Here is a 22,333-nt window from a genome sequence, read left to right as displayed (position 1 = left end):
ACTTTTGTGAATGGGCAGCATGAATTCTGTAAATAAACTATAAAAATATCACACAGTGCACTTTTGTATTGCTTTTTGTATTATATTTTGTAGGTGCATGGAACTTGCATATCACCCACTAACTACTATAGGTATAAAGTACATGTACATAGAAAAGTGAGGTAAGTATCCATCTATACTACCGTGGCCTAACGGTAGGCCACTGGGTTATTACGCTGGCAAACCGGGTCATTTGCTAGTACTTCCCTGTCCCTCACTCACTATCCCATCACAAATAAATTCATAAAAAGCCCTAAAATATATCTTTAAAAAAGGTTTGCACCTCATTATCCATGAGATGCAACAATGCTGGCATTGGAGCTCTCATCGGATTACTGGTTGTACAGTGGAGTTCATAGACCAGGGGTTCCCACTTGAAATTTTCCAATATGTCCGGGACCCAACTCTGTCTAATGCAACTGAAATGAACAGGCGACAGCAACAAATATGTTGATTTAAAAAATAAAATAATTTCAGGGCCCAATTCGAATACCTTCATGGCCCACCAGTGGGCCCCAGTCCACAGTTTGAGAATCACTGCCATAGACTTTAATGGCCATCAACCAGAACGAGAAGACTAAAAGTCTGAGAGAGCACATAAATATATGAAAAGGTCAGGACTTTATAAGGTAGATAACACAAATATATGTGTGTGTAAAATAAAATAAAAATATGCTCACCCTTCTGTGGGATCCACTGCTGTAGTAAGTCTGTTTACTTTCCTGATTTCCCTTCCCTGGATTCATACTCACAGGTATAAAGTACATACATATCAATGTATGAGATGGATGTCTACACATCTGTGTATGAGCAAGAAATCTACCCACACTGCAGTAGATCTGGGTACATTCCCTTCCCTGTGTTAAGTGGATTGTGATGCAGGTCCTTGACTTCTTCAAGCCTGAATTGATCCTGTATGCTCCCCAAAGCCATGGCAGATTACACACACACAGATTATAACACTGCTCCCTAATGCCACTTAGCAAGATGATTATGAAGCTACAAGTATTACATGGCAACTTAGGGTGTTTTCCGCTGATGTGATAAAATTGTGTGACGATAGTCTACTGAGGGTGTATAAAATGAGTACTCGACACCCTCTCATATACTGACTCTTTTCTCAACAGCCACACACAGGTATGTTGTCTTTGATACTTCATAGAAACGAGCATCATTTACACTTTACAGAGTAAGTAGGATTATAAGATCTTCAAAAGCAGCTTCTGTAATTGCAATTTCAAAACCTAGGACAGACGAAATTAGCATCTGTTCTCGGACAAAACGCAAAATTAGGACACACTCCCGTGTCTAGAAGCCAGAGATGACTAAGTGATGTTCATGTCAGTGACTGACCTCTTACCAAGGCTTATATGCCATTCAAGGTTGCCAGATAGGCTGGTTTCCTGCCCATTTGGGCTGTTTAGGAAGAAAAAAATATCGGTCAGGTTTTTCTGTATATGTATGGCCAAAGAAATCCATTTAATTTAGCTAAAAGTGGGCAGTGTCTAATGCTTCCATGCAGTTTTTGAGCATTTATTGGGCTGGATATCAATCACATCTGGCAACCAAGATTCCATGTAATGTGTGCATCATATTATTGCCATCTTTGTTTTCTCTATTCAGCAGCGTCTCAATGACCCGTTTACTGACAACGGCCCACGTGGTGCTGCTGCTTCTGCTTCTCTCCTCCCACGTCCCAGAATGCATCAGTGGGCCTACCAAGTACCTGTGCGGTCCCCACCTGGTGGAGGCCCTGTACCTGGTGTGTGGTGACCGTGGCTTCTACTACAGTACCGGAAAGAGGAGCAAGAGGGATCTGCAGGCTCTCCTGGGTAAGGCTCAGGGTTGCCAGATGAGAATGCTGATTTCCAGCCCAAAAAAATGCACAAAACCTGCCTAGAAGCACTAAATCTGATACATATTAGGTTCCTCAGAGGACCTTTAATGGTTCTTTCAGACACAAACGTAGATTCCTCTGGGAACTTTAAGATAGTGTAGTGCTTACTGCTGACTTCAAACATTCTCCTGCACAATCTGCAATATTCTACGCCCACCAAGGCCTCCATGTGTGTTTTTTTCTTTAAAAAAAAAAAATATATATATTTAAACTTTAATTTCCACAAGTCATCCAAGTTTTGCAACTATATGCATTTCAAACTTCCAAACTGGGGTAACCAGATTTTTGTAGAAGGCAAAATAAATATATATATAAAACAGAAACAGATGCTCCTGGAGGCAATATGCTACCACCGCCACTACAGTCAGCAAGTTTTATATGAGGTTAACCATCTGAACTGTCCCACTCTCTCCCTCCCCTACCCAACCCCACCTGTTTTTACCCCAGTTTTACTCTCCAAGTCTCCAGTCCCATGGCGCCCGGGAAAGCACCCGGCGGAGACGGAGCGGATGCACATGGAGGTGCGGAAGAGGAGGGGAATCGTGGAGCAGTGCTGCTTCAAGCCATGCGGCATCCACCACCTGCAGAACTACTGCGAATGACCCCTCGCATCGCTCGCACAGTACACCACCATTGGAACAACAACCACCTTGTCTGGCCTGCCACAAACATTTTAGGATGTTCAGCTCGACAGTCTTTGGTCCCAGTCACTGACTGACAGAACAAAGGGGCCCGGCAGCTGGTTCAAGTTGAACTTTTGACCCGTTGGTTTGGTTTGGTTTTGTTACCCGAGTGCAAGAGAGCGGGCTTCTGTTGTGTCTGCAAGACGACACTGGGACTAATTCATTTCTGTAATTGTTTGTGTGTACACAGCAATAAAATATTCATGTATCTACATTCACATGAGAATTTGGTGGTGTTTTCGTGGGGAAATGAGTAATGAGGCTGGCTCACTACTGCAAAAAAAGAGAGAAGAAACATGGCCTGGACGATTTAATGTTTATGGAACTCTACTGCCCTCCACTGGCAACAAAAGATACGGTTTAAAAATGCAGACTAAAACATTTTGAGTTGTAATTAGTCCTTCAAAATAATACGCTAAAAATCACTGTGGTTTGCCCACAGACAAATCTTGTGTAACACCAGTGAATTATGATGCATCAAATCTAGTTTAATAACTAACAAATCAATGGCTAAAACACAAGCCTTCTTCAATGTCAGGGATGGGCAACTTCCACAAGGAGGGACACATTTTGTTTTCCATCACTACCATGTGAGGGCCAAATGACCACAGATTTGACAGCACCTCACAGGTTTGTTTGGAAGTAGGAGTGTATAATTAGACTGATTCAGCAGTGGTTAAAAACATAAATATATTTTTAATGTTTTATCTACTAGCCCTAATGCAGTGCAGAAACCTGAAACTGTTTGGGAAGTAAAATCAGAATTTTAAGCATTTTTTATGTGTTGGCAAATGCAGTATATGTGAAAATGTTTCCATGAGTATGGGTGAATTAAGGTAAATTAGGCCACTCTGAGCATTCACTCATATGCAAAAAAAATAGCCCAATTTACCTGAATTCACCATATTTCCTGTCAGTGTGATTGACATTTCAAGGACACTGAAGAACATGCCATGAACTTTTCATTCACAATGCCACTGGCACTTTACCCTTTGCACCTTATAGTAAATCTACACTAATGACATAACCTACAGTATATGGCCACTGATTGTTCTTCTGCTGCTGAGTGATTTGAGTTTGTGTGTGCATGTGTGTGTATACTGTATATATGGTCTGTATCAGTATGTTCATTTTCTCACAGCAGAATATGTGTATTTATTGTACATGCACGTGTCAATATCTTACTGCACAGTTTGCATGTGTGTGCATGCATTTGTGAGTGAATGGGTCAGAGAAAGAATGTAAATTCATGTACCAGTATGTTGTAAAGTGTGTGTGTGTGTGTTTATTGCCAATTAATTATCTATTCGTTTAGTTTAACTGCACATTAGAGACTGGTCAAGCACAATTTAAAACTTCTGTGCTAAGCCTGTTACACTTGTTTTTTGAAAAGAAAGTACAGTTTGACTTTGATTACTCCAAAGAAAGTGATTGATCACTCAAAGACAACAGAATACAATAAAACTACTTTATTACAAGATAATGTAAAAAAAAAGAAAAACATCATTTTTAAAAACGTAAAACATTACATTAAAATATTCCTTGACCTCCAGACATCCCATGACTTAAAGTCTGTTACCTGTTTAAAAAAAAAGAGAGAACAAGAAAAAGAACACATTGGTGTTAGTTTTTTAAAAATATAATTTACCGGTTTGATCAAAGTTGTACTGCAAGAAATTAAGCTACAAACTGTGTCCAAACATTTAAATGCAATGGCTCTCCTTCATGGAATGGCCCTCACAGACTGGCAGTACTGTATTACGAGCATGTATGGCAGATGGGCACCATCAGTATGTGTTACAAACTGGAGCTGTTAGGCAAGGCATCTCATACTGTCGTCTACAGAAAAGAGAACCCATTATTTCAACGTGGCAACCAGTTGTACAGATGTACAGAGAAATCCTCATCGCAACTTGTTCTTCTTGCCGGCACTACACGATATGAATCATTTGTTCTTGGATAGTAATCTGCATTAGTTTAAACATATCTTTATTAAACGCTTGCAATTAAAGGCGTCTGCTGCTTAGAGTATGACGTATATAATCCAAGAATTTACACTTTCTTACAGCACATGTATAATTGGGTTTCTCGAGAACATCAGTTCAGAGCTCAGTCCGATTAATGGCAATAGCTTGACTATGCAGTGCATCTACTGACAGTGTTGACCTAGACTGGAACAGTGAAAGGATAAATGGACAAGGGGGTGCCAGACAGACATCAACGCTGTTTTTTTTTAACATTACATTTCTTCACTTTCAAATGAAATGTTATACAATTTAATAACTTTGCACATTCTATTTTAAAGCAAGAAAATTGGGAAGTGTCCCCAATGCATTTGTACTCATCATAGTAAAGTTTATTTGAAGGATTTTGGCATTGGCTCACCTTTGTAAAGACACCGCTATCATTTTGAGCATAACTGTACCAGAGGATCTGAGGGTAGCAGGGGCTAGGTTGAGGGACAGGGGGGTTGGGGTGTGTTCAAAATATCTGGATATATCGTCATGGTCCTCTTCACAATACACGTATCGTAGGTGTCAATATTAATAAAATAAATAGACTTTTGAATACTACACAGCAACTGCCACTCGTGATAAGTATCGCATCATGAACAGTAGGCCAACAGTTTTGTGAAGGCAGTGTTTTATATTCACTACCGGGTAGCTGTTGCTCAACAGAAAAAAGTAACCTTTAGTTATACATGTGTCTTTTCTTAAAAATGTAAAAAAAAAAAAGGAAATAATAAAAAAAACAAATGTAGGCCTACAATATTGCAATACATATCACTGTATCGGGATGCACATATATCGCAAGGTAGTTGGCAATTACCCATCCCTACAGGGTGCTGCTTACCAGATGATATGAGGGTTGTGGGGGTAGGTAGAGGGACAAGGGGGTGCTTACCAGATGATCTGAGGGTTGTAGGGGCTAGGCTAAGTCAGAGTGCTGCTTACCAGAGGATCTGAGGGTGGTAGTAGTGGTGGGGCGCTCGTTCTCCTTGTGGTCGTGCTTGAAGGCTTTGCTGGGGTCGAAGCGCGGCGTTTGCTTTGGCTTCAGGTTCTCCAGCTCCTTCTTCTGCTTGGTTACCTGTATCCTGAGCTTAGACAACTCCTGGAGATGGAGATCACACAAAAATACACATAATTAATTAAATGAAACTTACATTGTAGTGTATTATTGGGTGTTACAGTTAATTCAATTCAATTCTTTACATGATCACTTTAGCTCATCCTCTCCAACTTAACACTATATAGTGAACAGGCAAATTGCTTTCTGGTGAACAGCATGACTGAAAACTACTGAAAAGTAGTCGGATTCTTCAGCATGATGTGCTAGATTTTCAGCTACTGGTTCTAGTCAATCAGGCCCATAAACCAATTTCCATGTATCACTTTGATATTTTAAACAATGCCAATCTAATTGATCTGCATGAGGTTGAAGTTGTTCTCCTTGAGTTTAATGACATGCTTGATCTTCAGCCTCGGGTTCTTCTCAAACAGGGCCACATTTGAACATTAGCAAACCTTTGAAATATTAGCAATGCCCTGAAGAAGGCTCTGTGCCACTACGCGTGGATGTCTGCCCTGATCACGTTTTTAACTTAAAAAAATATAAATGCCCTGATCACGTTTTTAACTTTAAAAAAATATAAAAACCCTTTATTCAAACATGGCTATTTGGACAAGAAGACAGCCTTGGACTTTTTATTAGCAAACCTCCCTTTTTTGGATAAGGTAGGAAGGCATTTGTCAAATAGGATTTGCATGGTTGAAAGAAGCCCATATATTTGACCTGCTTGAGGTTCAAGGTGTCCTCCTTGAGCTTGTACTTGTAGACATGCTTGATCTTCAGTCTTCAGTCAGGGCAACATTTGACAAAACCCACTTTTACTAAATAATTTGTATAGGTTGGATCATTGTGAACGGCAAATTTAAAAAAAGTTCAATGTTCAAAGTGACTTTGCCTGATGAAGACCTGAGGGTCAAAACGCTGCACTCTCACTATTAAAATATAGCAGAAGACGAGCAATGTTGCAGAGCTTATTAAATTTTACTAAATAAAATTTTAAAAAGCCCAGTGAATTGACCTGTTTGAGGTTGAAGTTGTCCTCCTTGAGCTTGATGACATGCTTGATCTTCTGCTTCTGGTTCTGATGGCCCATCAGGTTGGCGTAGGCGTCCGCCAGCCGCGTCAGCTCCCCCTCCGTTGCCCCCTTCTCACTCAGTAGCGCGCTACGCTCCGCTGCAAACATGTCCAACTGTTCCTGCACACAGCAGAGGCAGGGGAAAGGGAGGCACAGGCCACGTTATAGATAGAGTTATATTGGGGCGCTGTGGCGCAGTGCGCTAAGCCCCCCCCACATTTGGGCTTGCATGCCCACGGGGACCCCGGTTCGAGTCTGGCCGGGGTCATGTCCCGATCCCACCCCGTCTCTCTGTCCCACTCGCTTCCTGTCACCATCTCAGACGGCCCTATCAAATTAAGGCATAAAAGCCCCTAAAAATATATTAAAAGTACAGTTATAGGCCCAGCCGTGGCTTAGTCGGCTGGGCACTGGACTACTACACGTGGGCGACCCGGGTTCGATTCCCGCCCGCGTATTTTCCCGATCCTCCTCTCTTTCACTCATTTCCGATCCCACTCTTCACTGCCCTGTCTAAATAAAGTTGAAAAAACCCCAACATAATAATAATACAACAGAAACACGTTATTTTAGTGTTACATCCATTAGCATGAATACATACAATGTTAATGCCTGCATAAGTAACTTGCAAGGCTTGTACTAAGCAAAAGCTAAGGCCTACTAGGTCCTTACTAAGGTAAAATTGATAATAAATCCCTTATTGTGCATCAAGACATTTGCAAATACATGCCTAAAAAATGTTGAATTTTGCTTAGTACATGTCTTACAAGTTACTTGTACGGGCACATTGTAGGTATTAGTGCTAATAGATGTAACACTGAAATAAAGTGTTACCATAATAACAATTTTTAAAAAGAAGCAGAGTTGTTAAGTGAAACGTGAAAACCCTCGTTAGGAGCCTCAGCCGTGACTCAAACGGCACCATGCAGTTATGCCGAGGACCTGGGTTTGATACGGGCCCGAGGTCATTGCCCAATCTTCCACCATCTTTCTCTCCCACTCATTTCTTGAAACACTATAAATCGAGCAACCTGCGTTAGTTCTGGCAGACCACGTCGTCAACGCGCCCTTTTGCCTACTGGCTGACGCCGACCCAACCCATACAACTCTCCACTAATCAGCTGCGCTTTGGTTAATCAGCTGCAGCTCGCAATTGGATGCTGACATTTGGTGTGCTATATTTAAACTACCCAATTTGTTTTCCTGTCATTGCTTTTGCTGCTTGTTTTGCTCCAACCACCTCTCATGCTCCACCAGACTAATCACTGCCAAACAATGTCATGTTGTTGTTGCTTGCTCTGTTCTAGGGGGCATTTCGCCTTTCCAGCTAAATGGAAGGCACACCACCTGAGGATCCTGCTGTTCCCTGTATTGGCTTGCATGGAGCTCATGGAGAAGCCGGGAACTTCCTCCGAACAGAGCTATACCCCCAAACACAAATGTATGCATTCAGAAATAAAGCTTCTGAAATATATCTCTGCTTCCCGTCTCATTTTTGACTAGAGTGGATCTGACAGAACTACAGTATGCCGTCTCAATAAAGGCTTAAAAGCATTGCCCGCCACTGCAAAGTACAAGTAATCAACACAGCAATTAACTTAGTGATATGACTTGATCTGCCAACTCTGTGCATATGGCATAACCAAAAGGCTGTCACCGATATGCCAACATTGTTTTTGTCTTTTTTAAAGCACATATAGTTTCATATCGCCTGGTGCTGTACAAACAAAGTGAATGTAATTACAATTATTATTACTATTATTCTGGCCACGTTTGAAGTAATCAGAGCAATTATTATTATTATTCTGGCCACGTTTCAAGTAGTCAGAGCAATGAGCACTACAGCACAGAAATGTAGTGAAGTGTTGACAGTCTTCAGTCAATTTGTGCTAGCTAAGGCTCATGGTTCATAGGTTGAGCCAATCACAGAAAATGCAAATCTCTAATCAACAAACTCTCACTTCTCATAGGTGAGCTGCATCTTCAAACACATGAGGACCTCAGATGGGATTGCGGTCAACAGTAATGAGGCAGATCAAAAGACTTGCTGAGCGGCACAACTTACCTGGAATGGCTGAACTTTGGCATACAGCTCTTCGTAAAGGGTTCTCCACCTTTCAACTTCTTCTTCGTTGGAACTAAAAAAAATAAAAAAAATAAAAATTAAAAAAAAGATAAGAAAATAAGCAAAACCCAAAATAATTGTGATTGATCAGTTCTAAAGTATTGTGTAGTAAGCTTAACTTATTACAAACTGTTAAAAGGTCCCACACTAAAGAAACTTAAAATACAAGTAGATTCCAGCAGTGCTATGATTAAATATTGAAAACTAGCATACGCAGAACGTCAACATTCAAAAGCTATAACATGATGAACATAAGACTTCACTTGTTTTATTCATGGCTTGATTCTGGTGTAAACATTCATTATCATTCTGAACAAAGGATGCAAGCAGATACCTACAGTAGTACACAAATTAAATATTGCAAGCGAGCATAAACAGAAGGCCAAAATGATCAAAAAGGTATAGTTTTAACATTAAAACGTTTGTCCATTAAAACAAACCAAAAACAAAACCCCTTACACCAGAGTAAAAGCTCAATAAAAAAAAAGTTATGATCAAAAAGTTATACATTACAACATTAACTTAGAACTTCAGTAACACTTTCTATGAAGCCCATATCTATAGTGCATTTATGGCAACTTATAATGTGCACCATAAATAATCATAGTGCATTATGACAGTTATAATGTATTATAAGCGCCCTCACTGCCTGTAGTTTACAACCATTCACAAACACACTAAGATTTATAATGCATTATAAGCTAGATTTATAGTTTTATAGATTTATAGAGAGTAGTCATAATGCACTATGATTATGATGTGCATTATAAGTTGTTAGAAATGTGCTCATAATGCGCTATAGATATGGGCTTCATAGAAAGTGTCACCAAAACTTTTGTTAAAAGCTCAAGTGTGGCTTGCTCACCTCTGTTCAACAGTCTGGGCCAGTCTGGTCTCCATCACATCCCGTTCCTCCTCCATCCGCCTCTGCAGAGTCTCCCTCTCCTCCTCCAAGGACCGGACGCAGCCACTAAGAGCCTCCCTCTCCTCCTGTGCCTCCTCCAGCCGCCTCTGGAGCTCCACGTGCCCCTTCTGCAGCGCCTCCACCTGGGCCTGCAGGAGGACGGCCTCGGCCATGCGGCCCTCCGCAGACTCCCGCCTCCTCTGCTCCAGCCGGGTCTTCTCTTCAATCACCTCCTCCAGTTGAGCCAGGACGGAGCTTCTCTCCTCCTCACGCTTTTCCAGCTTGGCTTGCACGGCGCTCCTCTCCCCTCTCTCCTTCTCCAACTGGGCGACGATGTGACTGTTCTCCTCTTTCGTCTTCTCCAGCTGGGCCTGGATGCTGACGTGCTGCTCCTTCGCCTTCTCCAGCTGAGCGAGGACTTTGCTTCTCTCCGTCCTCAGTTCTTCCAGCGTGCTGCCGTTTTCGCTCTGCAGCTGAGCAAGGAGAGTGGTTCTCTCTTTGCGCTCCGTCTCCAGTTGCTGCTGGAAACTTTGCTTCTCTTTTTCCAGCTGTTGCAGCTCCTCCTGTCGTTCCTCCTTTTCCCTCTCCAACTGGGTCAGAATATCGTTTCTCTCCCTCGTAAGCTCTTCCAGGGCGCTACTCCTCTCGCTGTCCAACTGGGCTAGAAAGCTGCTCCTTTCCTGCCTGTCCTTATCCAGCTGCTCCTGAAAATGGATCCTTTCCGTCTCAAATTGCTCCACCAGGCTGTTTTTCTCCACCCTTTCTTTTTCTAGCTCTTCAATGGTACTGGTGTGGTCTTCAGTCAACTTTTCCAACTGCTCCTGGATACCGTTCCTCTCCTTCTCAAGCTGGTCCAAGGCAGCGGTTCTGTCCACCCTTTCTTTCTCCAGCCGCTCCATGGCACTACTTCTCTCGACCGTCTCTTTCTCAAATTGTTCCAAGGCGATGGTTCTCTCCTCTTTTTCCTTCTTCAGCTGTTCCAAGGTAATACCCTTCTCTTCCTTCTCCTTCTCGAGTTGGTCCAAGGCGATGGCCCTCTCCTCCCTCTCCTTCTCCAGCTGTTCCTGCAGATCTTTCCTCTCCTTTTCCATCTGTTCCAAAGTGCAACTTCTCTCAACCCTCTCCTCCTCCAGCTGCTGCAGAACACTACTTCTCTCCACCTTCTCCTTCTCAAGTTGTTCCAACGTGCTGCTCCTCTCCTCTCGTTCTTTCTCCAGCTGCTCCTGCAGATAATCTCTCTCCTTATCGAGCTTTTCCAATTTATCCATCCTGCCCAACCTCTCTTTCTCAAGCTGTTCCACAGCATCAGCCTTCTCTTTCCTCAACTGTTCCATAGCGGCATCCCTCTCCTCCGTCAGCTGTTCCAGAGAGGAACTTCTCAGCTTCTTTTCATTGTCTAGTTCCTCAATGATGCGACTTCTTTCCCTCTCCAGATGCTTGACCGTGGCACTCCTCTCCTCCCTCTCTTTCTCCAGCTCTGCCATGGTGCTCTGCAGCTTCTCCCTCTGCTGGTCTAGCTCCCCCTGCAGCTCGCTAAAGGCACGGCTGTGGGCGTCCCGCACAAGCTCCAGCTCATCCTCCTTCTCGTCAAGCTTCGCTCGGGCTTCCAGTAGCATTCTGTAGTAGGATTTCATTTGTCAGTTTGTCAGTGAATATTTAAGATAACACAAAAACTCAGGTCAAAGATAGCACTCAGACTAGAATTTTAAATCCAATAAGAGGAAGAGTAATTTATTTGTGACATACAACCGTAACCGTGCAGGCTAGCTTGCAGTGAAATTACAGTTCTGGTTAACTCCATAGTGCAGAAAGATTAACAATAGCATATAGTAATAGTCTAGTTGTGCAAATCCATTTAGTAAAAGACTATAATTTATACGCCAGCTGTGCTTGCACAAAAAAAGCAGTTGGTCAATGTATTTGGAATGAGTAGTTTGAAGCCTGCACATCCAAAAAAACGTCTAACCAGAGGGCAGGACAACCACATTATAGAGATGGAAATTTTTGTTTTGTTTTAAATCCGCTTCAACCAGGATTTTTTGCTCCCACATTTCACCTTTCCACTACGTTCACCTTTTGTCTGAAGAAGGGTGTTCACCCCAAAACGTAACGTTAAAAAAAAAAAAAAAAAGTGGTAGCAAAAAAGAAAAGAAAAAAATCCTGGTTGAGTTGGACTTTTTAAATCTCCATCAATGTATTTGGAACGGCTACATCAAATGATGCTTTGTTTCAAACTCAATGACTAGTGTGCTCACCTGGCGTACTCCTCCCTGGCCTTCTCCTGCGTCTGCTGCAGGCTGCCCTGCCTCTGCTGCTCCTCCAGGAGGGCCTGGTTCAGGCGCGCCACCTCCTCCTCCAGGGCCCGCACACGCTCCTGCGCCTCCCCTCCCTGTTCCTCCACAGACTGGACCAGCCTGACAATAAATGGACACATTGTGAGGAGTTGGGAGTGAACCAGAAATTAATCAAGCATCAGAATAAGACATTTATTAATGTTTTTTTTAATGTTCATTTTAAATACTTAATATTATTCTATGATCTATTGCATTATTCTATCAACAATTTCAAAATATTGAGGAGAACAGATGGCAGAGTGTAATGTAAACGCAGTCCGCACTTAAAGGTGCCCTATTATGCTATTTAGAATAACTTTCATTGTTAATATTTTGCTTTACTGTGGTTAGTGGAGTTAATTTTGAATGATCACTTGTTTTCATGTCCATTATTTTTTATCATTGTGTACATGCACCCTGCGCCGCCTGTTTGAAACGCGTGGAAGTGCAGAATGTTAGACCGTCAACATTCTGAAATCTCGACGCAGCATGGAGCGTTTCATCAAGCATTCTATTACTAATATTACGTCAGCAGCACAGCTGTTTTTGACCTGGAATCCAACCCTGTAGCCTATGTCTAAAGTTGACAGCCAAATAGTTCACCCAATGTCCACAATTAATCTGAAAAGGACGCATCATAAGTCCCACGTTATGTTATTTGTGCGCCTTGCTGTGTCATTTGCTGAAACTCAGTCCCTATCCAATGCGAGTCTTCCGTGCATGGGCTTCAGTTTGATTTCAAAATCGCTTGGGACAATTAGGCTGCCATTAATCTGAGAAAGGGTTGAAAGTGCTGGCTACGGGCGATTGCTTCCGATTTGAGGTTTCATGAAATAATAGGCCTACGCATATTGCATATGATGCGTAATAACGCGATTGTGACCATATAAAAAAAAAACTAATAGCCATCTGCGCTGTCTTGTTTATTTCTGATATCCTGCGCTGAAGAATCTGTAGCTTAAACATTATTAACGCAACAGTAGGGGCCTGATTGGTTAACCCGCTGTCTAGCCTTGCATACTGTAGCCCTAAAGTTGAAGTTATCAGCCAAGTTTACTGCTCGCAAACAGACAAGTGTCGCGCTGGTCTAGGTGGGAGTCTAGATCTGCTGTTGACAGGTGGACATTTGAAGACACAAAGAATATTCTGGGATTGAAATCAGATCACCTTTCCTTGTTAATGGCAAGTTAACCCTCACAAAATAGGCTATCCAATAAGCTAATCATCTGCAATTGCTGTACACAGTTCAAAGGATAGGCCTAGGCCTATTTATTCAGCGAAGTTGTGGACATTTTCTTCGCTCCCGCGGCAGCCCCCGTCTGGCTGTCAAAGACGCAGTCCGAAATTGAAAGAGTGCGCCCAGTAAGACAAGGGCACGACTTGTCGGACTCAAACCTATCAATTCAACGTCTGTCAGTGATATCGTGACACCCTATTTGTGATATGAACTCCGTGTTCAAATGCGTCCTGTGGTCTATTTGCAAGCCAGACTGAATACTGAGCGCACGCGTTGTTGGCTTTTAAAAATGAGTTCCTGTTTGGTCGTTGTCTGTAGGCCTAATGCACAATGGTGATAGGCTATGCTTCATAAAAATACATTTCAAGGTATTTTCAGGTGCATGGTTTCATTTTAGTAACTGCATTTCTATTTAGTCCCCGGCAGAAATGATACGCCCACTAGATTGGTTGTGCAATGGGCAGTCCTCGATGGATTGGTTGCCAATGGAACAGCAGCCTCTGTAGCACACAGCATACGGTAGGCAAAAACATATCCCTTTAAAAAGTTTTGCTGATTTAAAAAAAAAAAAGAGAAAAAAAAAAGAAAAAGAAAACCGGTCAAGCTGATCTGGCCTAACCATGACCACAAATAATCTGTCCTTACCTCTGGTCTCGTCCAGCTTGGCTCCATCATGGCCACCAAAAAAGAACCTAATAAAACCTTCCCGACCAGTCAAGCTGATCTGGCCTAAGCGTGTCACCACGGCAGGTCTTTCCGTACCTGTCGAGCTGCTCTCGGGCGTCGTCCAGCTCGGCCTGGAGCTCCTGGTTGCAGCCCCGCAGGCTCATCAGCTCCTCCTCCCCCCGCTGCTCCTGCGCCTCCAGGTTGGACAGCTCGTCCAGCGCCTCCTCCAGCTCGGCCTCCAGGCGCTGCCGCTCCTCCGACGCCACCCCCCACTCCCGCTCAATGGTGTCTTTCAGTGACTGGTTACGCTCCTGGACACGACATTAGGAGACAGGGAAGGGAAATTACACCCTAACAAAGGCCGAATCCCATTTCACCTGCCCCTCCTTTTTGCGCATTCACGTGAAGGTCTAGGGATGTCCCAATTCATGTTCAGACAGAGGGGAAGGGGAAGGGCTTTGTACCCCTTCAAACAGAGATTTTCCTGAGACAGACTTCAAACGGAGGGGTACGAACGATTAGCCCGAATGCATTGCGAATGCCTTTAAAAGCGGTGGAATCCACAAAAGCACACAAATATAAGTATTTTCGCCATAATTTACAGCTTTACAGTTGTGATATTTGTTGCATTGTCCCAATGGTAATTTTCTGCAGGAAACACACACACACACACACAAAAAGACATTGAAAGAATTGCATGGATCGTGCAACACCATTGTCCTTTTTAAAAAAATTGCTACCCGAGTGATTACAGGCATCATAGTTGAGGTTGCGTTTTAAGCCCTACCCCTTATTACTGCTCCGTTTGAAGGGACGAGGGTCAAGGGGAAGAGGTAAGGGTAGGGGTAGAAATTAGAAATGGGACTCGCCCTAAGACACCTTTTCTACTTGGATTGCCAGTGTGGTGTGATGCAATGTCAGAGACGGAAAATTTGACTACAGGTGGCACGGCGACTGCAACAGCAAGACCGCACTGGAAAACGGCTAAAGCAGCCTCCATCTTTTGCATTTAGACCTGTGCTTTTTAGTCAATGCAGATCAATGGGGAATACAACCACCTGTCAAAAAATGGCCTAAAACTATTGTGAATATGAAGTGACATAATCAAGGACAGGAGTTTGAACAATGGAATGAGCCATGGAACTAGGGGTGGGCAATATGTCGATATTAAATCGTGAATAATGAAATCGAGGATGTTTACCATCAGTATCAGAGTGATATCTACTTATTTAGTGTTGTCTTCACTTGAATTCTAAACATTATTGTATTACACTTGTGTACTTTCAGTGTCAGTGTGTTTCCATTTCATTAATTGTTAATTACAAATTGCAAGTATATAAAAATCCCCGTTTTTATGTTTTGATGGAAGATTGTGATAAAAAAGAAAAAGAAAAATCGAAATCGAGATTTTATGTTTAAAAAAAATGTGATGACATCTTTGCCACATCGCCCACCCCTACATGGAACTCTGTTTACCTTCTCCTGCTCCAGCTGGGCGGTCATGACTCCTTGGATCTCCTTGAGCGTCTCCAGCTCCTTCTGGTCCGCCTGCCTGCCCTCTTCCAGGGTACTGATCTCCGACTTCAGCTCCTCCACGCGCCGTATGCCCTCCTCCTGGGTGCGAGCTGCATAGACAACACGCATACAGATCAGACTTTGCGGTTTGTGTCTTGGTGACAGTGGAGCAAGATTTGCCCTAGTCAATGTCTGGTATCCATGTGGCAACTCCAATCAGATTCATTATGTAAATCCAACAAGGTTCTTCACCCACAGCAAATAATTAACTATGGCAGTTCTGTATTCAATTCATTTTTTTCTAGTTTTATGTATAAAACACACTTATGGACACCAATCCTTTTGGTTACATGCTATTGCTCCCTAAGATGGGCAAAACAAAAAGAATACCTTACCTTTCTAGGTTTAACTTCTAACTTCCTTTCTATGATTGTTTGTTTACATTTATGGCCAATTAAGCAGCTGTGGCCATTTCATGGCCAATACAGGTAACAAAGTTCGCTTAAAAATCAACAATGACAAATAATTCAATAAAAACATTAAATAAGTTTGGTCCTTTATTTCCAGGTACGTTGTGGGCAGGGCACAGTTGTGTAGTGGCTCACCCCTCTCGTGTTCCATCATGAGGTGGGCCAAACAAACAGAATACTTGTGTAGGGTGTGTGTGGGATAGAGAGATCTGACCATGTGAATATATGTATGGAAAATATATGTGCAATGTTGTGTGTGATGTCTGTATTTATGTATGTATGCTACTTGACACCTTAATTTCCCTCGGGATCAATAAATGATACTCTACTCTACTAGTGTCTCACCCCTCTCGACTTCCATCATGAGGCAGCGTTCCCCGAGGTGGGCCACATGCTGGTCCAGTTCCTCCTCAGTCCTCCTCAGCACCACCCTCAGCCGCGCCAGCTCCTGCTCCTGCTGCCGCACGACACTCTGGGAGGCCTCCAGCTCCTCGCTACTGCTCTCCTTCTGCTGCTCGAACCTCCTCAGCGCCTCTTCCGACACCCTCAGCTTGCCGCGCAGATCCTTAACCAAAAAAGAAACGCAAGTCAGCAAGAAACGTTGAAACTTTTTAAAAATTATTTTTAAAGGTATTCTTGGGGGGCTTTTTGGGCTTTATTATTACAGGACAGTGTGAGTAGACAGGAAATGATTGGGAGGGAGAGATGGCCCCGGGCCGGGAAATGGCCCTGGCCGGATTCAAACGGGGTCCCTGTGGGCAATGTAAGCCCGATGTGGGGGACTTAGTGCGCTGCACCACAGCGTCCCCTAATCCATCTGATCTTAGAGGACCAGTTGGTTACACACAAATAAAATAAAACAAATACATTTTCAAAAATCATGCAACCACCTATGTGACATGCTGAAGACTGAGGTGAGCCTTCGCCACAATAAATGGTGTCCAATTGTGACAATTTTATTAAACAAAACTAGTAAACTGTGCCAGCAAACTAAAAGGACGACACTTTCAAGCATGACTACAAAGAGACTGGGACAAAAGGCAAGTAGTGGTTTTACACACAGCCAATAGAAGTTTAAACATACCAGTAATTCCTCATTGGCAGTATCCAGATATTCCTGAATAATCTTGATCTCCTCGCGCAGTTCCAGAATCACAGCTATTGAGAGAAATAATGTAAAGCATATTAAGAAACATATAAAGCCAACTATTGAGCAGACAGACAAAAAATAAAGCAAAACAAAATATAAATAAACAAACAGCTCACCGTGAAGCTTGTCCACCTCCGTCTCCAGCTCCTCGTTCTGGGTCTTTGTCTCCCTGTGTAGATACTCTGCATGTTGGCATGAGAGATTATCTAGTTATTGATGCAGGTTTTTCATGACAACTACGGCTGTAACGATACACTCAACTCACGATTCGGTTCGTATCACAATTTTGGACCTACGGTTCCATACACCCCACGATTTCTTAAATATATCTTTTAGAAGGAATTAATTTGCTTTTTTCACATTTGAAACTTGGATGAAGGGTAACAGAACTTTGAAAGGGTTAGGGTTCTTGCACTGCGATACAGTATCATGACTCTGTAGATCACGATTATTCGGTTCGATACAATATCATTACAGCCCTAATGTCAACCTCTTATCTCTTAGGACAGTGGTTCCCAAACTAGGGGTCGGGACCTCTGGGGGGGGCGGGTTGTTTCCGTGGAGATAATGCAAGGGGGTCAGGGACAGAAAGGACTTAACATAAAAACAGGAAATCCACAGGTTAACAGCTAACATAGTTTAATACATTGATTACTGTATTCACTTATAATGCTTTCCTGTTATTGTTAAGCAATAATAGTAGCCAAAGTAATAATGGAAAATCTAGCAATACTAATGGACAAAACAAAAATGCCTAAGAATGTGGGGGGTGGGGGGGTTGAGAAAATGTTCTTAGGTCAAAAAGGGGGTCCCCTCTAAAACATTTGGGAACCACTGTCTTAGTGCATACTATTGTGTCCCACCATGCACTATTCATGAAAGATTTTGGAATCGTATGCTTATCTTGCTACACACAGACACCCTCTGCCACCATGGTTTCCACGACATCTCATTTGGCTTGTGTACAGCTTCTTCAAAAGCGAAAAACAAAAACTCACCCAGGTCGTCATTTCTCTCTTTAAGGGCCGTAAGAGTGGCCCTGGATGTTTGCAGATCTGTCTCCAAAACCTTCACTTTGCCCTCCATGTTGATTTGGAGGAAGCTCAATTCCTGTTGAAGTTTTAAAATAGAGAATAAAAGATCAGAGAAGTATTGATGGTATGCATAACATTAGACAGGAACTAAAAGGTTCCCTGAAATTCAACACACCACCCATAAATAACCGCCTTTTGACAGCTCACGAAGGAAAATAAGTGTTACCTTGTCCTTTGCATCTAGTTTGTTTCTTGCTTCCATCAATTCTGTACTGAGGGCATGGATCTTTTTCTTTGATGTGTCGGCAGAAAACTGGGAAAAGATGTTAAAAATAATTAAAAATTTAATCACAATGACAATATCAATCATATCAATAACAGAGAACAAAATAATTAGCATCGTCCAAACCACAGTTGCTGTAAGGTTGCTTGAGTCCGAGCTGCACTGCAAATGTTTAATTTCTTTAACCTCATAAAAGTAGTTTCACATTTTGACGTGACACAATGAAAGAAGACATAATGAAAATACATAAGTGTGACATATATATGAATTGTATTGTAGCAACAAACAGGAACACCATACCATGCAGCAATGAAGAAGACACAACAAACATATGTACAAGTAGCAATGAAGACAACAATGAACACCACACAAGAAGCTCTAAGCAGCCCCTATGCACAAACAGTGTCCAGGCGCTGGTGATGTGCAGTAAAAGTGTTCCAAGTAAAGGGGAATAAATCCCTGCACACTTGTCTTCTTTGCTGGTAGTTTATTTGGCAAACAACGCGTTTCGACGTTGCTTCATCAGGTTCACTACTACTGTAGTGATTTACCCCCCCCCCCCTTTACTTGAACCCCACAAGAAGCTCTCCGTCCAAACCTTGTTCTTGAGGAAGTCGTTGGTCTTCTTGAGTTCGGCCAGCTGCCTCTCCAGCGAGGCGACGTTGGCTGCCAGGCCGGTCTTCTCCCGGGTGGCCACCAGCAGCTTGGCCTCCAGCTTCTTCACCTCCTCCTCCAGCACCAGCAGCTGCCGGTCCTGCTCCCCACGCTGCTGCACCAGCGACCGGATCTACAAGCAACAACAACCACATATTAAACAACATACTTATTTACATCTACAAGCAACAACCACATATTACACGTACTTATTTACATCTACAACCAACAACCACGTATTAAACATACTTATTTACATCTACAAGCAACAACCACATATTAAACATACTTATTTACATCTACAAGCAACAACCAGACGTATTAAACATACTTATTTACATCTAGACTACAAGCAACAACCACGTATTAAAGGGGTATGCCACTATTTTGGGGCTTAATACAGTTAAAACCGTTGGCTGGGGTTTATAATGGTGGTAAAGTGTCTTATTTTTCATGTAAGCCGTTGCCTTGCTCTAAGACAAGTTAAAAGAGGGAATATGTCGCTAAGCTAGTGAAAGTCAATGTATCCATGTAGCATGCTACACGGATGCATTGACTTTCACTAGCTTAGCGACATATTCCCTCTTTTAACTTGTCTTAAAGCAAGACAACGCTTAACATGAAAAATAAGACACTTTACCACCATTATAAACCCCAGCCAACGATTTTAACTGTAGTAAGCCCCAAAATAGTGGCATACCCCTTTAAACATACTTATTTACATCTACAAGCAACAACCAGACGTATTAAACATACTTATTTACATCTAGACTACAAGCAACAACCACGTATTAAACATATTTATTTAGAACTACAAGCAACCAAACAAATAAATTATAAAAGTGTAATTTAGAGCATATGGGCATGATTCTGCTCCTCACGCTGCAGCACCAGCGACCGGATCTACAAGCAACAACCAGACGTATTAAACATAGTGTACTTGACGAAAAGGTTTGCTCAAGCTTTCAAAAAAAATTGTCTGTCCAGGTTATCGTTTCTAATTTGGTGCATATGGTCCTGCTCCCCGTGCCGCTGCACAGAATCTACACGCAACAACCAGACAATGTCCATACAACAGTCTAATAAAGCAGATGTATAAAATGTTTGAGACAAATAGGTCTGCTCAAGCTTTCAAAAGCATTTTCTGTTCAGGTGACAGTCTACTACTAAGGGTAATTAGGGCAATGAAGGCAGACAGAGATTTGCTGCGTGTAGAGGGTCTGCGTTGAAAGCATAATTGGGCTTCACTGTATAGAGCGGATGTGTAACAACAACCGACCAACCAGCGCAACAATAGCTGTGCAGTAATCTGCCTTATTTACAGATGTCCTTGAGCAAGGCTCAGCACCAGCAGACACAGCTTCAGCCTGGGCCCCCCACGTGCCAGGAGGTCCCCGATTGGCCAGATGGGAGGCAAAAAAAGAAAAGAAAAAAAAGGCAGAATTGTGAAAAGAAAAAGTAGTCTATACATGGGTTCCACGTTTTCGTTTTTCCCTGACTGCACGAAACTAGCTGCGTACAACTCAACTTCTGATTGTGGGAAACCGCTGTCGGTCAAAAAATTAGCTCACGTTGTTGGCTGCCAGTGTCTTGCCCCTCCTCACAACACTGGGCCGATAAACAAAAAACAAAAACCCATCTATTGGGTTGAGGTTTATTTATGTTGTTAAAACTCCCCTACACAGTTGGTAGACATTTTATTCCGTGCTCAGAGTTATAACACCATCCATGTTAGCTTTTTTTGTAATAGAATTTGCCTTACCTACAGGCTTACAACAACCTGCAGCCTAAGGGCCATCCTAATACGGCCATGTCTGTAAAACAAATATAAACACACACAGGTCTGTATTTAGCCTCTTACCTCCTTCTCCAACAGTTTCTGTTGCTTCATCTGCATGGATACATGTGGCTTCTCTTTCTTGGCACTGGACCCATCAACCTGGAAAGCAAAATTAAGACGGACGACATTGTAGATAATAGCAATAATAATGATGTTGATGCATTTCCCATCACCACTTCACCAACTTACCAATCCATCCACTGACATGGTTCGACGAATAGGGGACGCAGGAGGAACTTCAAGTCTAGGTGATGCTGGGTTGACTGAACAAAAGATAAACATGCATGACATTATGCCATAATGGTATGCAGATGTTATTCACCAACAACAAATACTTGCCTTTAAGACACATCATTAGCAATTGGACATAGATAACTCAGAGCAGCATGTGACAAGTTTTCGAACTCACTCACCTTTCAAGGGTTTGAAGCGCTGCGCTTTTAGAAAGGAAGCAGCACCCTTGGCTTCGCCTGATTTCACATCGTATGTACCAGGTGCAGGGGCGCAGCCTACATATAAAAATACACATGAGCAAATACACACAAACCCAATGAATGTCAAATGCACAACAAAGACTTTGTATAATGGGATGCTGCAAACAGCCCAAAAGAACCACACAAAGGAACGTCTCACGCTTGACATCGTCCGTCAGAGCATAGGATAGTAAACTTTGGTTGGTATGGTTCAAGTCGTCCTGTGACAGCAACTAAAAAGGCTATAATAAGACCATTTGTTTACTACAAACAATGTAACGCTCAAACGTAAGGTGCTCGAACGTAAGGTGTGGTGTTATTTTGACTTTCAGCAGTCTATCCCTGGAAATTAGGTAGCCATTATTCGTTTTATGTCCAACATCGCTAACAAACGTTAGCATGGTGCTGTTTGACATCTCTCTGCTGACTACTAGCCATACTGTGTCATGTAAACTCAGCGACTTGCGATAGAGTAAGCTAAATCAAAAATTGTACTGTTCACTCACCAATATCTTCATTAAATCGTTTTACAGGTGCCCTCGAAAAAGACATGACGGCGACGACAACTTGGCAATAAACACACGCCACAAAGCGAGGCTGCTAGTATTCAAAAACAGACGTGCAACTCCACCCGCTGAAATTTCAAAAGTGCAGGCGTGACGTAGGTGCGCCCTAACCAATCACTTCAAAAGTAGCCAGTCACATGAGTTCCCATCGTATCAGCTGCTTTGTTATTGCCCATATGTTACAAGTTTTGCATTCCTAATGCATGACTAGTGTGAATGTCAGAAATGCCATACAAAGTATGCATCTGATAATGAGAGAGAGAGAGAGAGAGAGAGAGAGAGAGAGAGACATAGCGAGACAGAGACCGAGAGAGAGAGAG

General features: G+C 42.6%; 2 protein-coding genes across 2 annotated transcripts; one reads left to right on the top strand and one right to left on the bottom strand.

Annotated features, from left to right (window-relative positions):
* Window positions 1-1,672: 1,672 nt before the first annotated feature.
* Window positions 1,673-2,538, top strand: insb (preproinsulin b). The gene is made up of 2 exons (XM_063189887.1): window positions 1,673-1,871; window positions 2,384-2,538. Exons 1-2 carry the CDS (start codon window positions 1,673-1,675, stop codon window positions 2,536-2,538), a joined length of 354 nt encoding a protein of 117 aa, XP_063045957.1.
* Window positions 2,539-4,073: 1,535 nt separating this feature from the next.
* Window positions 4,074-22,067, bottom strand: hmmr (hyaluronan-mediated motility receptor (RHAMM)). The gene is made up of 18 exons (XM_063189427.1): window positions 21,954-22,067; window positions 21,388-21,483; window positions 21,164-21,237; window positions 20,996-21,073; window positions 19,079-19,267; window positions 18,424-18,510; window positions 18,162-18,273; window positions 17,280-17,345; window positions 17,098-17,171; window positions 16,359-16,578; window positions 15,505-15,653; window positions 14,125-14,339; window positions 12,048-12,206; window positions 9,754-11,409; window positions 8,829-8,901; window positions 6,707-6,883; window positions 5,574-5,730; window positions 4,074-4,198 (listed from the first exon to the last, which is right to left on the bottom strand). The coding sequence occupies exons 1-18, from the start codon at window positions 21,997-21,999 to the stop codon at window positions 4,185-4,187; spliced, it is 3,642 nt and encodes a 1,213-aa protein (XP_063045497.1). The 5' UTR covers window positions 22,000-22,067; the 3' UTR covers window positions 4,074-4,184.
* Window positions 22,068-22,333: the final 266 nt, after the last annotated feature.

The sequence above is a fragment of the Engraulis encrasicolus genome, chromosome 23, assembly GCF_034702125.1.
Source record: "Engraulis encrasicolus isolate BLACKSEA-1 chromosome 23, IST_EnEncr_1.0, whole genome shotgun sequence".
NCBI classification, from domain to species: domain Eukaryota; kingdom Metazoa; phylum Chordata; class Actinopteri; order Clupeiformes; family Engraulidae; genus Engraulis; species Engraulis encrasicolus.
Note: the sequence above shows the minus strand (reverse complement) of the source record. Positions and strands in the feature narration are given on the sequence as shown.